The following is a 20,463-nucleotide window of genomic DNA, read 5'->3' on the forward strand; positions in this document are numbered from 1 at the left end:
AACTGAAAAGTCCTTTTTTGTTTTTGTAGACTTAAAGGGGAACTGCAACACTATTTTCATATTATGGAGTTAGAAAGAATTTAGCAATGATGAGAGTATTTCAAACCACAAAAGTAAAATGTACACAGTAACGTGTAAAACCTTAAGTTGATGAGAATTTTAGGTCAATAGCCTACCAGCAATCAACTCACAAACTGGATTGAATACCCCCACTTCATTTTTCCCTAAATGTCAAGACACACCAGTGTCAAAAAGAAGCAGCAGCAGTAGAGGTCAGCATAGCTTCTGAGCATGTGTTCCCCACCGCAGGATACTTTCCATTGGCTTGGTTCAATGTGTTAGCTGAGCTGAACCAAACACCAGACAACTCTGGAGCATTCTCTAGACAGATACATTCACATATCAAGGAATCATGAGGATACTCAGACATAAGACATGTAACACTACTACTATGAGACAGAAAAGTTCCCTTACTGCAAAACAAAATGTAAAATGGCAATGGTTGCAGTGTCAGACTGTCAAGAAAACTACCCTGATTAAGATGACCCCTGGCCAAAGAGAACTCAAGAAGACAAAAGACAGGGAAAGTTGCATGGCTAAGGTTTAGGATCAAACTAGGGAGGGAAGGGTTGAAATATCAGGTTGATTTGTCTACAGAAGACTAGCAACTTTCCCATATACTCAAAAGAATACAGTTCTACACTACCTGAAAAGATAATCTGCTACACTACTTAATATGATGGTCATATTAGAGAATTGGAAACTGCACTATAATCACCACAGCAACCAGCACACTGGTCACTCAATGGGTTGCTGTGACAATGGCATCCAGTAGGCAATCAGTTCCACCTGGCTATTTAAAAGCTGCTCTGCACTACTATGACGCTCAGAGTAATTTCCTTTTCTTAGCATTCTCAGTGCGTGTACCTTGTTTCTTGAACGTTCTTCGTTGGACCTTGCTTATGGAGCGTTCTCTGAACTGTTTTCTTGGTTTTAAACTTGGTTTTGCTCTCTACAACTTTACTCACTGACTTCCCAGGTACCTTGACCTCAAATCCTCCTGGCTACAGCCCCTGCTTGTTTTTTTACTACATCTTTGAACCATGTTTTTTCCGGTTGTTTGTCTGCTGCTCACCTCCGACTACCTCACCTGCTCTTGGATCCAGCTCACTGCCTCAGACCACTGCACTCAAGCACGTAAGTGCAGTGGTTCTACAAATATACAGTATCTTTTCCGGCATCACACTAGACATTAACAAGGTCCATTAACATAGACCATGTTTCAGATGCAGACCGGAAACCAGAAAGCAATTTACCTACCAAAATCAATTCAGTCAATTTTTAAGGCTGCTTGGAGCAACTTACCTACCCATGGATCTACCTTACAATATTAAATTGTGAATGAGAATTAGATAATAGGTAAATATGTATTTAAGAGTTTTCTAGCTTTCAGATTCCAACACAAAACTTTTAAAAGGGTGCTGGAACACAAGAGTTGTGTTGTGCACATTTAGTAATCCTGGAGAGAAATGGACTGCCTGGCCCACTTATATGCGTATGATCTAGAATTGGCCCACACTGTTATATTAATGTCAAACAGTCAGGTAACCAAATGAAAATTTTTAGCACAACATGGAATATTTAAGCAATGTATGAAAGAGTAGTTTAAATGACTGGATTGCAGCTGACCAAAGTCCCAGCACAAGAAGAGAAAAGGGCAATACTAGCAGGTGCATAATGACAATATAGCTATGCAAAAAGATTCTCTGGATCACTAGGAAATGCAGAATTAGCTAAACAGGTCAAGGATTTTAGCTTGGAGTATTCTCAAAATTATAATTTCAGATCAAAAATATCTTCGGGTTCAAAAGTTCCTTCATTCAGATAAGCAAATAGCACGCATTCTGAAGATGCAGCACATAATCAGTGGAATTTCTCTACTCCTCACGTAACCTGATTGTTTGGTTCCCTTTGCCTTTTAGTTTGAATGCGCTGTATGTCCCTTGGCAGTATCAAAGTAACCCTTGCTGTGCATCTGGCCCCAGGGACGTTTGCTTTGAGAATGTTCTTTTTGAGCCCCTTGGTGTTCGAGTCTGATAGGGAGCAGCGCGTGATATCCAAAGACGTAGAAGGAGCAAGTATGCTTTTGTCAAACTCACTGACCTAAATCAGGGGGAAATGGCACGCAATGTTTTTTTTTGTTAATCGGCCCACAAATTAGGCCAATGACGTCAAAAGCCCAGCTAGCAATGTTATCTGTGAGTGAGAGAGACAATAACTGGTCTTGGATGGCAATTGTTAACTCTAGTTACTTGACACACAGTTTTTCTTTTTCTTTTCTTGTGGAAGAAAACATGTTCACCTTTTTCACCAGTAATCATGACTATATTCAAATTTCATCTGGCTGACTGTGAGCGATGTGAGAAATGAACACGCAGCCATCAGTTCCTCAAAACCTGTTCATGTACCTTTTAAATATTTACACTGTAATTTATACTGATTTTTCAAAATACTTGTATACCTGTTGCCTTGATGCATAGTCTGTACCCTGATGGTTTGCTGTATCTGTTCCATTATTTCAAGGGTACTTCTTATAACAAAACTCTAATTCTTCACACTACATTTGTGAAAAGCAAACAAAAAGACTCACAGGACTAAATATCTGCTTCTATGTTTTTTTTTAGCATTTTGTTTGAACTCTTTCATTTCCTAGGACTCCTCAAAGTCTTTCGTTGTCTCAAAATAAGCCAAGTTATTGAGCTACTTAAACAGAATTTAAGTAACTTCTTGTGTGGTATCAACTCTACTCTTTGAGTGCTGTGCTTGTGTTTTGGGCATTAAGCCTGTTTGAACTCTGCCAAGGGTGTGTTTTTCCTGCTACTGATTATAAGATCCATGGACAGGATTATTAAGACACATAAGGAATGCACAATGTTCAGTATGGGAGCTTGGAGGTGGCATCTCTGCTGTGTGCTGATGTTGTCCTTCTAGCCTGATCTATATATTCTGACTTGCACAGGAACATTTCAGTGGCAAGTCTGAAGGGAGGGAAGAAGAATCTGCATTTTCAAATCCAAAGTCAATGTGGTCTCCCAGATAAGTAGAATGTTCTTACCGGGAAATACAAATGGTCCGTGAGTGGTGGGCTGATGGTTTGGCAAGACTTTGGTTTATGGTGGGAGCTGAGTTTTACAGAGGAAGCTCTAGGTTTATAGGTTACACTGGTAGAACGCCTTCTCTCAGCTGCCCAAGGTATGATAGGGAGTCCCACACGAGTAACTGTAGTCTGGTCCCCTTTACTCAGCAAGCTTCTGCTGACCCCTGTCAGCTTCACCAAGTATAAAAAAGGAAGACTGAAATGGCCTGACAGCTTGCAGTGCACACAGGTTTTTATATTTTTATATTAAACAGACTTTTTAAAGGTCAACGTTAATGTAGCAGGGTGCTTTTCTGACTTACCATAACCCTTTTGTGGGATTAACAGTGATCTGACACTCTACACATGACAAAGTCTTCTCGGATCACTGGATTGAAATTTTAGTAGTGATTCATACTTTGATTTCCAGCACATGCTAATTCTTTAATGACCACAGGCAACACAAAACAAAAGAACGCACGGCAGGTGCCTAGATAAAATAAAAATCTTCACAACACTGTAACAGCTAGCTGCTGGGATCTCTGCTGATCAAAGACACAAACAGTTTGATCACATTATCATTACGATCACATTAACCGAGTATGAAATGAAACATCACTGCAATAAACTCAAAAAATTGTAACAAATACATAAAATGTATTTTTTGGGCTGCAAGTGCATGGCCATTTTCTTGAAAGAAAAAAAAATGTCTGTCTTTTACATCAGGTCACAGACACCATCTTGTGGGATAAACACGTTGTTTCTGAACTTAAGATCTCGTAGTCCCAGTTTGTCTCCTAAATTTTCAGTGGGGCTCAAGTCTGGTGATCGGGGGCATGCATGGCGTAACTATCACATTCTCACCTTGCAAGAAAGATGAGCAGCATGAGGACCTTCTCTGCCCTATTCGAATAGTGTCACATCAGGTTGAACTTACAGGAAAGGCAGTAAGTAAGGTTCCAAACATCAATATCCAAAGTGGTATACTTAATGTTTCTAAAAACACAGAGTGATAAGGTTCTTCTGATGCTCAGTCTAATTACAGTACTATGCTTAAAAGAGAATCTCTTCTGCACTGTTTGCCTTTCTAAGAGACATCTGGGTTCCTGACATTGCCTCAGCATAGTGGGGTTGTTCAGAACTAAAAAATGTCAAATGTCTCTGTTTTATGATGTTGCAGATGAACGCTGAAATCAAATGGTTTACTAGCAACCAAAAGAATAAAATGTTCTGAATAGGCCCTTCTATGATATCATTTTTCTTCTGTTCCTAAATATGATCTTATTTAACTGTTTACTACACCATACCTGGGTTGCCAAGGTAACGAACAAACAACTCTGATAAGTTCGGTCTGTCCCCAGCCTTTTCCGTTTAATGATTTATTGTTATGTTCTTGTCAAATAACTTTCAATACGTAAATAATTACAGTTGAACAGAGTGAAAGTCTGAAATACCCCTTAATGCACATTTTGTATAGTGTCATTTGTTTAAAATCTTAATGTAGTATACAGAAAAAAATACATCAAAGAAAATCTTAAATCCATGTGATATTGGTTATATTTTTTTAACTCCATTCACAACTTTTAACAGCCGAAAACCATTTGATCAATTAAACCATTCGTTTTATGAAAGGATCGACTAAGCTTAAGAAATTAAGAGAAACATTGCTGAAACAATGAAACAAAACACAGAGTGTCCCCAAAACCAAGAAGGATGTCTCGATGATGGTTTTTAAACAATACACGACCAAAAGAATTTCCAATAAATAACACAGAATTTGATGGTACAAATGAAGCCAAAGAAAGTACCGATTTTTACAAACTTAACACAAAAGCCTAAGTAAGGCACTGGAATGCATTTGAAATTGGAAACCCAAAAACAAATTGAGTTGAAGCAAAAAAAAAGTTCAGTTAGTGTCAATAATGGAAGAAGTTGCTACAAAATTTGAAGAGTGAGATTAGAGGGCTGTAATACCAACTCCTGGCCATGGAAAGTGTTCATAAAAGCAGTCAATTACGGTAATAAACCTGTTCAAGCTCCAGATCCTCAAACGAACAGGCACACATAGAATAGCACAGGCCTTAAAAGCCCAGTGCTTCTTATTCACTGATCCTGCAGCCCTCCCAGGAGTGTCTCTTGTTCTCTTTCCTGCCAGTCAGTGGATAGTAGCTATTATACCTGTCAGTCGAACAGCAGGCAAATACGACCCAGGAGTCCTGCAAGCCCACACAGTAAATACTGAGATTTATTAAACCGACATAAAGGAAAAGCTGCCCAGCCAGATCGTGAGGCTAGTAATCCCCTCCACACACACACTTGCCTACGCAGCTAAAGAACAGTCAAGTTTCAGAGATGTGTCATACGTATGTTTTCTCAGTGGTTGTAGAGAAAGGAGGGTCTAAGTTCAAGAGCAACTGCGATAATTTCTATGATAATTCACAGACCATATTACAGTCTTTTTTTTGTCTACAAAACAGTGCCACTGATTCCTGATGAGAAGCACAATGCTTTGGTTCAAGGAGAGTGACATTAAGCCTTAAGAGCTACACAGAAATGTTTCAATACAAAATTGCAGATAATATATGTGAACTGTCTTGGTATAAAAGCACTGTACCATTACAAAAAGCAACAAACATTGATTAAACAGCTATTTCTTTTCCCTGTATTGCGCTTCAAAAGAAACGCATCATTGCAACAAAATGTTTGCATTTCAGTTGTCACCCTAGGGCTATCTCCAGAGAGAAAGTATCCAGCATCAACAACATTTTACGACATATTCAAAAGTGCCTGAACAATGATTCTGAAGATACTGTTGTGGTCAAACAAAAAAAAAAAACAGCTGTTTAGCTGCATCTGAGAAATGGTGATTTAGTCCAATATGAGAAGTAATAATTCAATGGTTTTCATCTGGAATTGGAAATGTCACTGTTACACTATGTAAAACTTAGGTCCTGTTTATTAATACAAAAAAAGATTTCCTATGTTCTCCGACAATCACAATAGTTTTAATTAGACCTTATAGATAAACTTGTCCTGTTACTCAATCTTGCTCTCTACTAATTTGAAAGTTTCTGTTTTTTTTGTTTTATTTGACAGTATGTTAAATGTTAAAATGTTATTGCTCATAGTATTTGTTACTATAACAAGACACTGTGATATGGAAATTACCAGAGATTTAACTGTGTTTCACATAAAGAAGTTCAATTAAACCCTGTGAGAACTACAATGCCTTTCTTTCACTTTTACTTCCAATCTCCTTTAGGGGTGGTGTATCTCTCTTAAATAAGTCAGAGATCACAGTGTCCTGGCAGCTCCCACTGGGTGGACATTGAAGTAAATCCTTGCTGCTCGCATTCCAACTGCCTCTCTGGTGATACTTAACTAGGGGAAACCTGGTTGTATACTGACAAGCCCCAGTCTCACATCTGCAATATCTGGGTTAAGAGGATCTATCTGAGTTCCAAACCAAAGTCTTGCATTGAATTCATCATTTGAGCTAACCAGGCCCACAAATAGAATTTGAACTATTTAAGTTAATAGCTGCCCTTAGCTATAATGCTACAATTTCTAAATGTAAAATGCTACAAAGCTGACAAATCATCCCCACCTGCTCCAAATAACCCACAGCAGGTAAAATAGGCATCAATATTTGCCTGCTTGTTGGGTCTGGGGTTCAGATACAAAAACTGCCTAGAAAAACACAGACTGCAACATTTCTTATTTGGCACTAGGGAAGAGTTCTGCCTGGCTTTGTCACAGAGCCCCAGACCTTCTGTTGTTTCCACTGAGACAGGGTACAGGTGTGGTCCTGGTAAAGGCCCCGAGCACAGCAAAACAATGACACGATCAACAGGAGGCAAAGTAAAACACCGCACTCCATTAACCAATACTGTATTCCTGCAATGGGTATGACAGAGATCATTACCATGGCAACCCAGGAACACTGCAAGACAGTAAAAAGAAAAGGACCTCAGGGAGGAATTCTACTGCATTAATAATGACGCTTTAGATTTTCATGGCACTACTGTCCAGTTACAAAAGACCAGCTTTTACTAAGAAAAACACATCGGAGCGTCAGTTGTAGTGGCCATTTAAGGGACACTGCAATGCCGGGCAGGGGATACTAGAGGGGTTCAAAGCAGGAAGAGATTTATAACCCTGTGCTTGAACTACAAAAAGGTCAGTACAGCCATACTCAGAGCCTGTAGGAAAGCCATGATGCGGCAGTAAAAAAAAAAGGATTTTGGCGATAACGGCTAACGTGACAGAGGGGGGAGTTTTCTACAAAGAGGCATTTCAAAATATGAAGTTAGGCTTTTGGAGGCATGCTTGTGAGGAAAAAAAAAAACATTTCACACCTTTTGTTAAAGCCCTTCATCCTGCAGTAGAGGTCTGGCCTCAAAGACCTCGTCTGTGGTCATGCCATTTAGAAGACAAAAACTTGCTGGCCAGTCCTCCTCAGTGCTGCGCTCCTGTGCTGAACCCCATGACAGGAGCAGCAGGGAGAGCTGTGTGATCCTGCTCACCCCCAGAATGGCTTCTGCCTGAAGTACTCACCCCCTTTTTGAACTTTTCAGCAATTATAAACTCAAGTGGGATGTGGCACATGTAGAATTCAGTGGGTTAAGACTTGAAATTATAAACCTTATATGGCTATAAAAAAAAACAGTGCAAGTAAAGATAGAACTATGCCAACAGACAAGGGATAAGGAAGGGTGGCAGTGAACAACGTGTATAAGAAGGAAAAACACACTTGAGGAGATAACTTAGCAATGACAAGAATCCAGACTGGCTAACAGGCACTATAAGGATAAACAAAGGCTTAGTCACTTGTTTCCACCTCAGCAAGACCCACTTGAAATCCCACGTGGTTTCACAACAATGTTTACACCTCCTCCATGCTGTACACAGAAGACCATAATGTTCCACAGGCACAGTTCCTTGCATCAGCAGAAGAATTTCAAATTAGCTTTGAACCGATTTTCATTTCTTCTCTGTACGAGTCTAACAATCACATTCACGCCCCCTCCCTTTGCTATATATCAAAAGTACTATCATTCCCATAATGCAACTGCAGTCACGCTGGCATCTAAAGATTCCAGCAGAGTCGCCAAACTCACCTTACAGTTTTGAAAGTCTGAGACTGGCCAAGTCAATCTCCTGATTTTAATCCAATCGGGCATGCATTTCAGTGGGTTTCAGTTATGCATGCAGTGGGTTGCAGACTTCATGCAGTTATTTTGTGCATAAAGGATTGCAACCTAACGTTTTATACTTCTTTGATATACTTGACTGCTCACCTAAAAGGGGTGAAGGAATACAAAAACTGCTATTATTTTTAAACGTTTAATGCATATATGCACAGAAATATCCAGACATAAAAGATTACATTTTGCCTCATATTCACCTTTTAATCTTAAATCCAAATTGCTTGAATATACAGTGAAAAATAGCAAACTGAATTCACTATCCTTATGGAGAACAATGCATTTCCAGAGCACACAATCTTTCAACACTGCACAATATTTAAACCTTTAACTTAAGTCACGTGCGCACCCCATTTTAAGTTGCCCTGCTACAGAGCATTTCCCACATACATTGTGGATGAAATGAGGAACTCGACAATTCCCTCCACAAAAATCCCCACACGTACGTTGCTTTTCAAGGCACCAAATGCCAGCAACGTAGGTGGTTCATGGATTTTCCTTCAGAAATGAAAAAAAATAGTGAAGAGCAAAACTGAACATTAAAAATTCTTCGTGTACACACTGCTGTTACACTTGACTTAGATTGTGAATCACAATGCCCCAACATTAAGCATTTAAATTGAGCTCTTACCACCACATAATACATCTCAAATCCAGCCAGTGGATTAAGGTGTAGCCTCTTAACTTTAAATGCATGAACAGTGCGCGGGGAAAAAAATGCCTTTCCTGAAGCAGCAAATTATTTTGTTGGTTTTGACAAGACCACAAATCGAAAGCAGTTAGTAATGTTATCTAATTCTATTTATTGCTTTTTAAAGTGTATAGGTACATTAAACATATATACTCATGTCTAAACATATTCCAAGCTAAATATATTATTGTTTAGGAATAGTTTCATTATTTAGGAATGTAACCTGGACTTATAACGGAACCCACTTTATTTGTTTAGCAACACCCCGTAACTTGTGGTCCCTAACCTGACTTTATTGCATTAATTCCTATGGGAAGAGCCCCCCCCAGACTTTGAAGGCGCATGGGCAATGTTTACGCTCTTGGTCCTGAACTCTCCGTATTTCTCTTTTGGGAGCAATGGCCTGTTATACATTGTTAAGCTATACTTTCTGGCCCCCAACTGAGACGTACAATGGACTGCCTGTATGCACAGTTCCATATGTCACAGAAAAGGAGAAAATTTCCTTTTGCCAATGCACCAGTGCTAGAAGTCTTTACAACCATACTCCATGAGGCTAACAATGTGACGTATTAACAGACTTATTCATTTTAGAAGCTGTGTACAGTACTTGTGATGATGATCACGATCGATACCTGTCCTCAATTAATATGATGCATGACTGAGACACAGGCCTGTCATCTCTGGGACCAACTTGGAAAGAGACAGTCCTCCTATTGCATTGCTTCTGGAGTATAAGATGTTAAAATTATGGCAAAAAACAATGCAGTTCTTTACAGAAAATACTTATAACCTTTGAAAAAAAATCAGAGAGAGCTTGCTAGCAATGACGTCTTTATTTACCTGTTTTGACGCTTTTCAGTGCGCTTGAATGAAAATTAACATCAAGGCTGCCCTCCTTTAAAAAAAAACCCGAGTGGAAGCTATTCTTTCCCTGGTGTGGTTTTTTGTAGCCTGTGCTTGAAATGCTATAAGCACGTCAAACCCAGTCTATTTGTGCTCTTACGTCAGCAATGACCCTAGAGTGGGATTTTAATGAATAGGAGACTCTTATTTTTACTCAGCCTACATTGTGAATATATACTGTCCTATGTTAAGCTGCAGAATCACACAATCTCAGGGCTGTGCTCTTGTATTGGAGATTGGTTGCTTTTGAAGGAAAACCTCTTTATTCTTTCTCTTGTAGATCCAAGTATCTCTGTTCAGAAGTAATGATGATGGGATGAGTATAGAGATTATTTTCTTTTTATTGACTTTTAATAGACTTTCACCCTCAGCAGCTTCGTTGCCAGACTGCAGAAAGCTATTAAGTGTTAATGGTTTCTCCCTGTAGTTTTAATAAATCCTCTACAGATGGGGACAGAAGTGAAGAGCCACCCATCAGGCTTAAACGAGATCTACATTCACCAAAAAACATCATGAAGCCCACACTGATATGTTTTACTCATTCTCTTTAATACTTCTCCATCAATTTCCAAGCATGTCGCCATATACTTAAAAAAAACTGTTTTAGGTTATTTTATAGAAACACAGATGCAACAGCCTTGAGAAAACCTGTACATTAATGAGACTATTGTTCTAGCTTGACCAGGAGTAAAGCCCTCATGTTTGCGATTAGTGCTCTAACTTTATTTAATTCTTTCATCAACTCTTTACTTATGGGAATCTGATGAAAGAATGTACTAATTTCATTATATTAGTGATGTACAAAGGTAAAATTCATCTGTGTAAAATTGGGGATGTCCATTTCTAGTCCTGTAGGGCTGCTGTTTGTACAGTTTTACTATCCAGCTCTGCTCTTAAGTCTGTAACTGATCTAATTATCACCTTAAATGGAACAGTTTAAAAAAGCTGTGGATCTTACATGTGGAAATGTAAGACACCAAGAATGTTCATTAGTAAGTTAAATGAGAAATTTTGCAAGTAACAGTGCCAGATAACAGAGAGCTCCAGTACTAATGTGCAGGAGGTGTGGGTGAAGTCATTTGGAAGATAATTCACAACCCCGTAACTCTGCTCTGTCGTCTCCACACCATACATTGTGTATAAAGCACATTCCTGCTTATCTGCCGAACACCATAAGGCTAAGTGATGGATTAATGGCTAGGCAGTGGGTTGGCTGGGGCACATGGTGGTCTCAGTTATGTTCAGTTACAGCTATGAGAGATCCTGTACAGCAGAGGAGGGTATAGAGGGTGCAGAGAGTGTAGAACACAAACCAAGTATCATAAACAAGGGGTTCCCAACACCTCAGTGTCTCTATCTGCAACACCAAGGTCAGACCCATCTGGACTGGTACCCCAGCTGGAGGGTCAGCAGTCAAGAATCCAAAGATAACAACCTACCAACAAGGAACTGGCAAGGAAGGGAAACACTATACAACCAATCACCGACTGTGAATATGGGACTTAAAAAGCTGCACATTTGCCACAGATCTGGCAAATTGTGACTCCGACAATTGTTGCCCAAGCTTGAAAATGAACTTTAGTAAAAAAAAAACACCAGGCTTAGAAGTGAGCTCATATGTAAACAGACTTTCTCTGCAAGAAGAGAAATCTTGAAAGTAGCTAGCCAATTGTAAGTTGACCTGATCAGTGAAATTTTAACAGTTGGGCTTTTGGTGACAATGCTGAATTTTCATGTGTATTCAGAAGTAGCAGATACAACTTGGATGTGTGAACTGAGTTTCTCCCCCACTTCAGTCTCACCTGCACACAAACCTGAAACACTGCAAAAACCTTTGGAAAGCTACCAAATCTAAGTGGAATTCTTTCTATTGTTAAGGAGGCGTCTTTAGTGTCAGGCTAAGAGAAACTTAGTAACTGACACTGTCACACAAGTTTTCTACCCCCACCCAACCCTACAGTTTAATCGGTCTCCCCCACCCTCTGCACCCCCTCACCATCTGAGTGTTTCTTGTTACCTGCTGAGCTCCATCTCCATTGACCATGGAGGGTGGCGGAGGGGGGGCCAGGAGGGACAGGTCACCGCTGATCCGAGGGCTGGGCTCCAAAGGAGGAGTGTGGTCAGCCATGGCCTCCAACGCTAACACGGGTCTCCTTCAGCTCCTAGAACAAAAACACAGTACTCATGGGCACAATGCACATTCAGTCTGAAGGAGGTATAGACTGCCCACCCCAAAAAAATAGCAAGGAACAAAGCGTAATGCTATTAAGACTATAATATAACATCTTATTTTAACCAATATATTATTTCATCCATAAACATTTATTTTATGATGCTATTTATTCTAACACAATGTAATGCATTACACCAGCTTCAATTTGATTATCTAGCGGCAACAATGTTTTTTTAATTGCAACTTTTTGCAAACTAATTGCAACTTTTTCAAATTAATTGCAACCACAAAAAAAATCACAACAACACAACTTAATGTACTCCACGTCTTGCTTTGCTTGGAGTAACATTCTGTAGGAGACATTGCTGTAATGTTCTTTTCTGTTTCCCTGGATCCCTGCAACATGAGCATTAACTTCTTATAGTGAACTTTATCAAAAGCCTTCTGAAAATCTAAATACACCATATCATGTGCCCTGTGCGTTTCCATTACTACTGCTGCTTGTTTTAAAAAAATCCAACAAGCTGGTTAGGCTTGGATTTACCTTTTTTAAATCCATGCTGTTTCCTAGAATATTATTTCCAGATAGGTAATCCTCTGGTTCTAAGAATTGTTTTCATTATCTTGCATGAAAGAGAAGTCAGACTCATCGGTTCAATTTTCTCACCCTTTTATAGATAGAAACTACATTGGCAATTCTCCAGTCCCTGAGTACTACCTCTGTCTTAACTGTTGAAAGAGATGCAGTAAAGGTTATGATTAACATTAACAAAACATCTGAATAATTGCAATTATAGTACAATTGCTAAAACACAGGCCTTGGCATTTATTAATCTTTATTGTGCTCTGAATTAGTCCAAAATACAGCAAATACATTTTGAGGCAACAGAACCTTTTTAGTTTTGAACAGAGAAGATGATCCGATACAAGAATTCAAAATCCTCAAAGGCACTGACCAAGTCAGTCCAGTGGATTTCTTCAGAACAAACAATGAAAGATGAACCACATGATTCCAAGTCAAACCTACATGGAAGACCATTTAAAAACAAGAACAAGAGGCGCTTCTTTACACAAAGGAGTGTGGCAGTATAGAACAAGCTATTCAGTCATGTTGATGAATACAATACCCTGACTTCTTTCAAGAAACAGCTGGATGAGATCCTTGGATCAATTAGCTTCTATCAAAGGGGCAGATAGACCAAACTGACTCCTCTCATTGGTAGCCTTTCTGATGTTCTCATCTTACCACTGAGGACTAAGCCAGGGCCAACAGCTCAGCCCAGGGTACGCTCAAATCAGCACAGTCAATACAGTGAGGCCTGTTAACCTACCTAACAATCTCCATGCATCACAACAACTGTTCTTATGCTGGAAAAGCTCACCTGAACCCGACCAAGTACTGCTTAGTATGCTATTTACCGGCTCCACACTTACAGCCACCAATGTTATGGATTCATTGTTTTAAAAAAAAAATCTTGCCACATTCTTTAGTTACTCCCACAATGTTGGAGAGTGGATAAAGATTAAGAATGTCTTCAAAAGATAAAAAGATAAATACAAAAAAAGTTAATTTCTTTCCTATTTGCACACCAATGTCTCGAGCTACCATTCAACATTTGATGACCTGCACCGACACTTAATATACAACTATCTTGGCATCAAATCTAATGTTTCAGGTCGGCTTAGGACATATGTCAGATCACTTAGCACGCAAGTTTTATTTTTGTTCATGCATGAGTGAGGCATTTTCTGCCCCAGCCATAAATGACTAGAGATATTATGATTGCCATTGTGTTGTGTATGAATACTAGGGGTTTTAATTTTGGCCTTTTATTTTACCAGGTCAATCTACCCATTTAGTACGTATCTTTTAAAACTGCACTTCAAAGTTGTTCATTGTTAATTACCGCTCTCTAGCAGACTACATATAATGCACTACAGTTCCCAATCATGCTTCAAGAGACGAAAGAAGTCCTTGGTATGTTAACAGTATAACCATAGGTATTTGAATAATAAAAAACAAGAACATGCAGCTGGTACTTAAGTTGCGTATGTCTAAACACCCATCCATTTTCTCATCCGCTCATTGAGTATAGGGTCAGGGACTGGAGCGTAACTGGGCAAGAAAAGGGTGCAAAACAGGATACAGGATACGAGATGCCAGTCTACTGCAAAGCACACAGAAACACAAATACAGACACACACTCCCACTAGGGCCTATTTCCATAAGTCACCTAACCTATCAGCATATCTTGGGACTGTAGGAGGAAACTGGAGCACCCAGAAGAAACCCATGTGAATACGGGAAGAACATACACAGTTTACACAAATAGCACCTCAGGAATTGAACCCAGGGCCCCAGTGCTGGGAGGCGATGTCAAAGTTCAGCGATTTAACACTTCATAAAATAGGAAGAAGAAATAAAATATGCAACTCATCAAGATGTGAGGATACTAATGAATATTCCTCTTCACTTTCAGACTATATTTGGTGGTCCACGCAGAGATTTACTTAAATGAGCAACTGACACTTGACATTATTTCATCATTAGAATTGCAGAGTAAACCTATCCTAAATAATGCAACACTACTGAAGTCATATCGTTCTGTCTTTATCGCAACGACTCAGCACTGCAGGAGGATGCATGTGGTGATGTACTGTGAGCTGCTCCTGGAAGCTCCTGGAAGCAGAAGAAACCGTATATCTCTCCCAGCCACCCACTGCCTCAGCAGAGGTAATAACGCTTAAATGTGTCTCTCTCTGAAAAACAATCATTACACTAAAGAGAAGACAAATTTTGTTGAACATCTAATCCATATGCGCTATTTGCGTGGCAAGAAACTACAGCAAATTGATTGGTGCCATTAAGAACTGTGTCAGGAGAGGACAGTGTGCAATACACAGCATTTTAGTTCATCTAATTGCTATCAATTAGTTACAGATCAAATTGCGAGCTTCATACAGTGGAGAAGCAAAAAAAACACTCGAGTATAAATGTTTATTCCCTTTTTTCTTTCAATAATAACTTAAAATGCAAATCTCATGAATACTATACATAAGTTAAAAAAAAGACTTTTTAGCAATGCCACCTAAGGAAACAATTTTCTAATTGCTTTATCCAACTGGGTAGCAGGGGAGCCTGAATCTATCCTGGCAAGCAATGGACGATAAACCTCCCAGTATGTCTTTGGACTGTGGGAGGAATCCGAAAACCCATGTGAACATGGAGATAACATACAAACTCCACGCAGATAGCACTCCAGGAGTTGAACCCATGTTCCAGCTGCAAGGCAGCAATACTATCCACTGCACCACCATACCGCTGCCTAATGAAGACTCACAAACCGACACCGCGATGAGAACACTATTTTTCTGTCAAAGGCAGAAATGCACTCCTGATGACCACACTGAAAATGGACTGTTACAAAAACTTACAGATTTAAAATAACAAATTAACTCAAATAAAAAAAAAATGTCTCGGGAACTAGAACCAGTTACCCGATGCCAAAAACTAAGGGTACAGTCTGAAAAAAATGTATATAAAATTCAGCTTTTAAAATGGATGATCATTATTAAGAATCCTCATCATTAAGAATTTGGCTCCCTTTTGACAATTGTGCCACACAGGCAAATCCAATCACTCCTTCACTGATTTGTATCTCAACTATACGCATGTAGCTAATTTCTCCTTTGTGCTCCCTAATCTCTTCCATTGAAACTTACAATACTTTATAAAGGACAACGCTAAGATCAGCTTGACATCAGAAAGGCCTGGACCGATTTCCCATGAGCAGCAAACTAGACACAGCAGCACCTCCAACACAACAGATTAAAGCAACTTCAATCAGATTAAGGCAACTAATTTAGTGTGTGGTGGAACCCTTAAACTTAAAAGCACATGACACTACCGTCTGTACCTTACTGTGAAGACATCATTTACAGCAGAGTACAGGCCAACATCTGTCCAGCCTAAGAGATGCTTCCCTTAGCATCCAAGGAGTTGAGAAAATATGTTCATGCAGTGTCTTTCTTTATGTACTGAGTACCAGACCAAAGCAGCTCTGCAAAGGTGAGGATTCAGGAATAGAGTGAAGGCAGAGGCCGAGTCTGTGTGCTTCATTCTGACACCCTTCAAGGGCACAGTTACAAGCTCTTGGTTCCTTGACAGTCTTTCAGCTTTTATAGGGGCCGGTAGCAATGAGTAGAGAAAGATGTGCTTCATGTTCGCCTGCTCTAATTAAGCCACACACGTGGCTCTGTAAAGAATCTGCAAACTTGACAGGGATTAAAATCAGAAGGACATGCAGCTCTCTAACAGAACCAAAAGATCTGACGTGATGTGGTCAAGACACCTTAACATTCAGATTTCATGGTCAGTACAAAAACAATATAAAATGGATCGAGCTCTTGTTAGAACCCAGCCTGGCTTTTCAAATATTCTGGAAGTAATCTGCCATCTAAAAGCAAACCACAGAAGAAGAACCCTGATTTTGTAACAGATAATGCTTTTAATGCAAATGAATCATTCCTGTAGGTTTGATTTCAGCAAGCGTCTCATCTTCACTGCAAGAACCTGGGTAAAATTTTAAAAGACAGGGCCACAACTACATTAACACGTGGCATGTAAGCAAACCATAACACAGGAACAAATGTGACCAAAGGGGAACATCTGGCAAAGGGTGACCTGAAAGAGTGGAGACTAGCTGTGAATTCAGGGACAGCCATTTTAAGTCAAGTGAAAGTCCACTGAGCTACTCTTGTTTGTTGGCACGCTGAATGACCTCTTCCTGTGTTCAAGGTCCCAAACAACAAAGCCCCGCCATATCGAAACAAGCATTCACAATGTTATAAACCAGTTTAGCCGCTTTATAGCCATACTGACCACACGATGCCCTCGTGTACTTGCCTCACAGTTTTTTTACTAGTAACATTTTTCTTTTACTGAATTTAAATTGTTTTCCCATTTACTTGTATTGTATTTTTAGTGCTATATTTACTTTATATATCATTGTGTATTTTGCAAGTGGGCCTGGATAAGAGTATCAGCTAAGCAAATAGCAGAATTATTCCATTAGCGTCTGCTTCTGGCCCTGTAAGATAAGGTGTGTCTTTTGCTGGCATGCGCAGAGACGCCTGCCATTGGTGTTTGTCAGAGAATAAAAACCCAGCTCTGAGACTGCAACAGCTGTCTATCTACATGCAGACATAGGTCACTGAATGTTACAACTTTCATGTCATTTTGCAGCTGTTCATCCAAGGCAGGTAGCGACTGATATGCAGCTGCAGCTGTGAGGCAAAAATATCTGTTGTGCTCTCAAACTTGCAGGTAGCAACCATCTCTCTGAAGGCCATCATGTACTGCTGCAGGGTGCACCCCATTTCTCATTTTGCTGACACGTTGTTGCCGCAATGCACCCCATCTCCCACTCCACTGAACATGGAAGTATTCAGCAAAAGTATTGCCTCTGGGTGTGAAGAACTCCTTTAGAGAACTGAGAGCAGTTGTGCATAAGGCATCTCACAGGGGAAGTATGTAGAAAATAGGCCTGCTGCACCTAAGCAGTGATCAGACCTTTATTTCTGGCCAGTATGAAGAAGGGTAAGTTGAACACTCTCACCCAAGAACTGAAAGGACAGGCTCGCCTGCAGATGGGAGGAAAGGATCAAGTGGGGTCTCACCAAGGGTAAACATTCCGATTGTCAATGTCTTGGCAATAATGTGAAATAATGAGACAGGAATTCAGGTGCCAAATACATTTTCATTAAGCAGCGTATATTTACAAGCAGATTATTCTCTATCCTTCACTTCCTGTGTGCGAACAATCTAAACTCCTAGAGCAACCTCTAGTGGCACAGAATTGTTGAGCAATGGTATTCTTAAAATGCTATTGTTAAGTTACACCTGCTTTTTTATTAGAAATATAGTGAAAAGATAGGGAATTAGTGAAAATTCCATAAAGAGCTAAATTTCCAAATATTAAACTACAAAACAAAGCAGAAAAATAGAAGTTGTTCCTATTCTTATCCTAATGCATATTAGAAGATGTAAGTAAACCATCTCTATGCCTAACCTGAAATCATAATAAATAAAACCAAATAAAAACTGCTGTATAGTTCAGATTTTCATTTTTGCACATTTACATTCAAAACAAGACAAAGGATTTTTTTTTCCTACTTTCATGGACTAATGTTTGATGTTGCATTAAAAAAAAGCAGTGAAGCTTGAGCTCTAACCTCCTGTAACAGATCCCCCTTTGATGGTAGCATAGCAGGGGAACATGCACATGAAACCAACCATTATATGGAAGATTAAACAAGGAGCCAGCTTGATGTTACTCTTCCTTCCGTGCCCTGAAGTCACCTCTAAACACACACATTTAACTCCACGTCAGAACCGAGTATCAGCAGAAAAGCTTTACCACTCAATTAGGCCGGTCTGCTCTCACCCATCTTCTTTCTTACGTGGCATGGCAACAATAGAGGATGCTTCTAATTAAGATACTACTGGGATAAAAGCTAAGTCAAGAGAGTATTTGTAAAGCTTTTTATAGACCCCACAAAGGATCTCACCCATAGATTGTATTATCTCATTGTCCAGAGTGACTCTGAGGGTCTGATTAGACAACCTCCGTCTCCTCAGTCAGTGCTCCTATAGAGAACAGCACAGCCAACTGCCTAACTTCCTTGTGAGAATGTGTTACTGGGACTGTCCCACCCACCACCCATCCTGACCACCCTGTTATACCGTCCCAACCCCTACTGCAAAATACAGTGTCCAAGGAGGTGTCCAAACAGTGCAGTGCATTAACAGTGTAATCTTGATTCTGTTATCTTGTTTGAATGCCTATTCAGGACTTAGAGGTATGGACAGGGTGGCTGTACCATTGCGTATTAATGTCTTAAAGACACAGATTTTGAGATTCTTATTCACCTGCGACATTTGAAGAAAGCAAGTTTCTCAACAGTGTGCAATACATGCAGAGCCAAGATAGACAGATGAAACAGCCTTCTCTGAATTGACAAGAATGTGATTGTTTTGGGGGAAAAAGTAATTATTCCTCAAAAATGTTCATAAAACACTAATGAGTGCAAAAAAAATAACAACAACCTTATGCTTATCTAGTGCTTTTCTAGACACTCCACACAAAGTGTTGGGGACTCCAACCACCACAAGGATGCTCACCACGGATAAGCTAACAGTGGGGAGGAGAACACAGTGATGATGCCAGTTCATAAATGGGGATTATTAGGAGGCCATGACTGGTTAAGGTTCTTTGAGAAACGCTCTAGGATTTTTAATGACCACAGAGATCCAGGACCTTGGTTTTACATCTCATCCAAAGGACAACCACGTTTTACGGTATAGTGTCCCCGCCACTATACTGGGGCATTAGGACCCACACAGACTGCAGAGTGAGTGCTCTCTAATAAGTAGTATTACCTTCACTACAGCTCAACTATTTAATTAGTAGTACAGTATTAATATATAATTGCAATGAAATAATAATATTCTATAATAATGATCTGTCGTACCTATCCTTCATGATGCACTCTTAGAATTTATAACCATTTTTACAGTGATTACAGTACATTTTTATTAATCCATGGAAATAAACTATAGCAAGGATGTATCCGACCTGTCTTTTGATATGTGATGCGCAACTGATGTTTCACATCCAGCTGTCCCTGGACTCTGGAAGGAGAATAATATTGTAACGCAACGGGGGCTCAGGCGGGCGCCCTTGCCGCATCAGGTCGGCCCCACACTGTCCGGGGCTCGAACCCGGGACTTCCGCGTCTCTCTGCAGCGACCTAGCCCCGTGAGCTAAAGAGAGATCTCTCTACAGCCCAGTAGCTGTGGTCCTGCTATCACAGGGAAAGGCGGTGACGTCACCTGCTCTGGTACGCCGGCTCTTACACAGTACCTGTCGGCCGTAAGCGTTACACTCCCCCACTTAAATCGCCGTCCCTGGCGAAGGGCTATCCCATCCCACTTTTGACACCAATGTAACGCAACGGGGGCTCAGGCTGGCGCCCTTGCCGCATCAGGTCGGCCCCACACTGTCCGGGGCTCGAACCCGGGACTTCCGCGTCTCTCTGCAGCGACCTAGCCCCGTGAGCTAAAGAGAGATCTCTCTACAGCCCAGTAGCTGTAGTCCTGCTATCACAGGGAAGGGCGGTGACATCACCTGCTCTGGTACGCCGGCTCTTACACAGTGCCTGTCGGCCGTAAGCGTTACAATATTTATGACCATAAACGCGCGATTCAAGATAAGCAGAGAGCAAAGGCTGTTACTTGCTGGTGTGAAAATAAGCTCATTTTTTACTTAGTCCTATTATCAGACAGCAA

The 20,463-nt window shown here is 40.2% G+C and overlaps 1 protein-coding gene across 2 annotated transcripts in view; it reads right to left on the reverse strand.

The window, feature by feature from the left end:
- The window catches only part of fndc3a (fibronectin type III domain containing 3A), a 115,164-nt gene that overhangs the window by 74,550 nt on the left and 20,151 nt on the right, over positions 1–20,463 (reverse strand). For both annotated transcript variants that reach the window (XM_088920894.1, XM_088920895.1), the window contains exon 2: positions 11,958–12,102. In XM_088920894.1, the coding sequence (XP_088777020.1) occupies positions 11,958–12,068 (111 nt within the window). In that variant the 5' untranslated portion in view covers positions 12,069–12,102. The remainder of the gene's footprint in view (positions 1–11,957; positions 12,103–20,463) is intronic.

The sequence above is a fragment of the Atractosteus spatula genome, chromosome 7 (assembly GCF_055471065.1).
Source record: "Atractosteus spatula isolate fAtrSpa1 chromosome 7, fAtrSpa1.hap1, whole genome shotgun sequence".
NCBI classification, from domain to species: Eukaryota; Metazoa; Chordata; class Actinopteri; order Semionotiformes; family Lepisosteidae; genus Atractosteus; species Atractosteus spatula.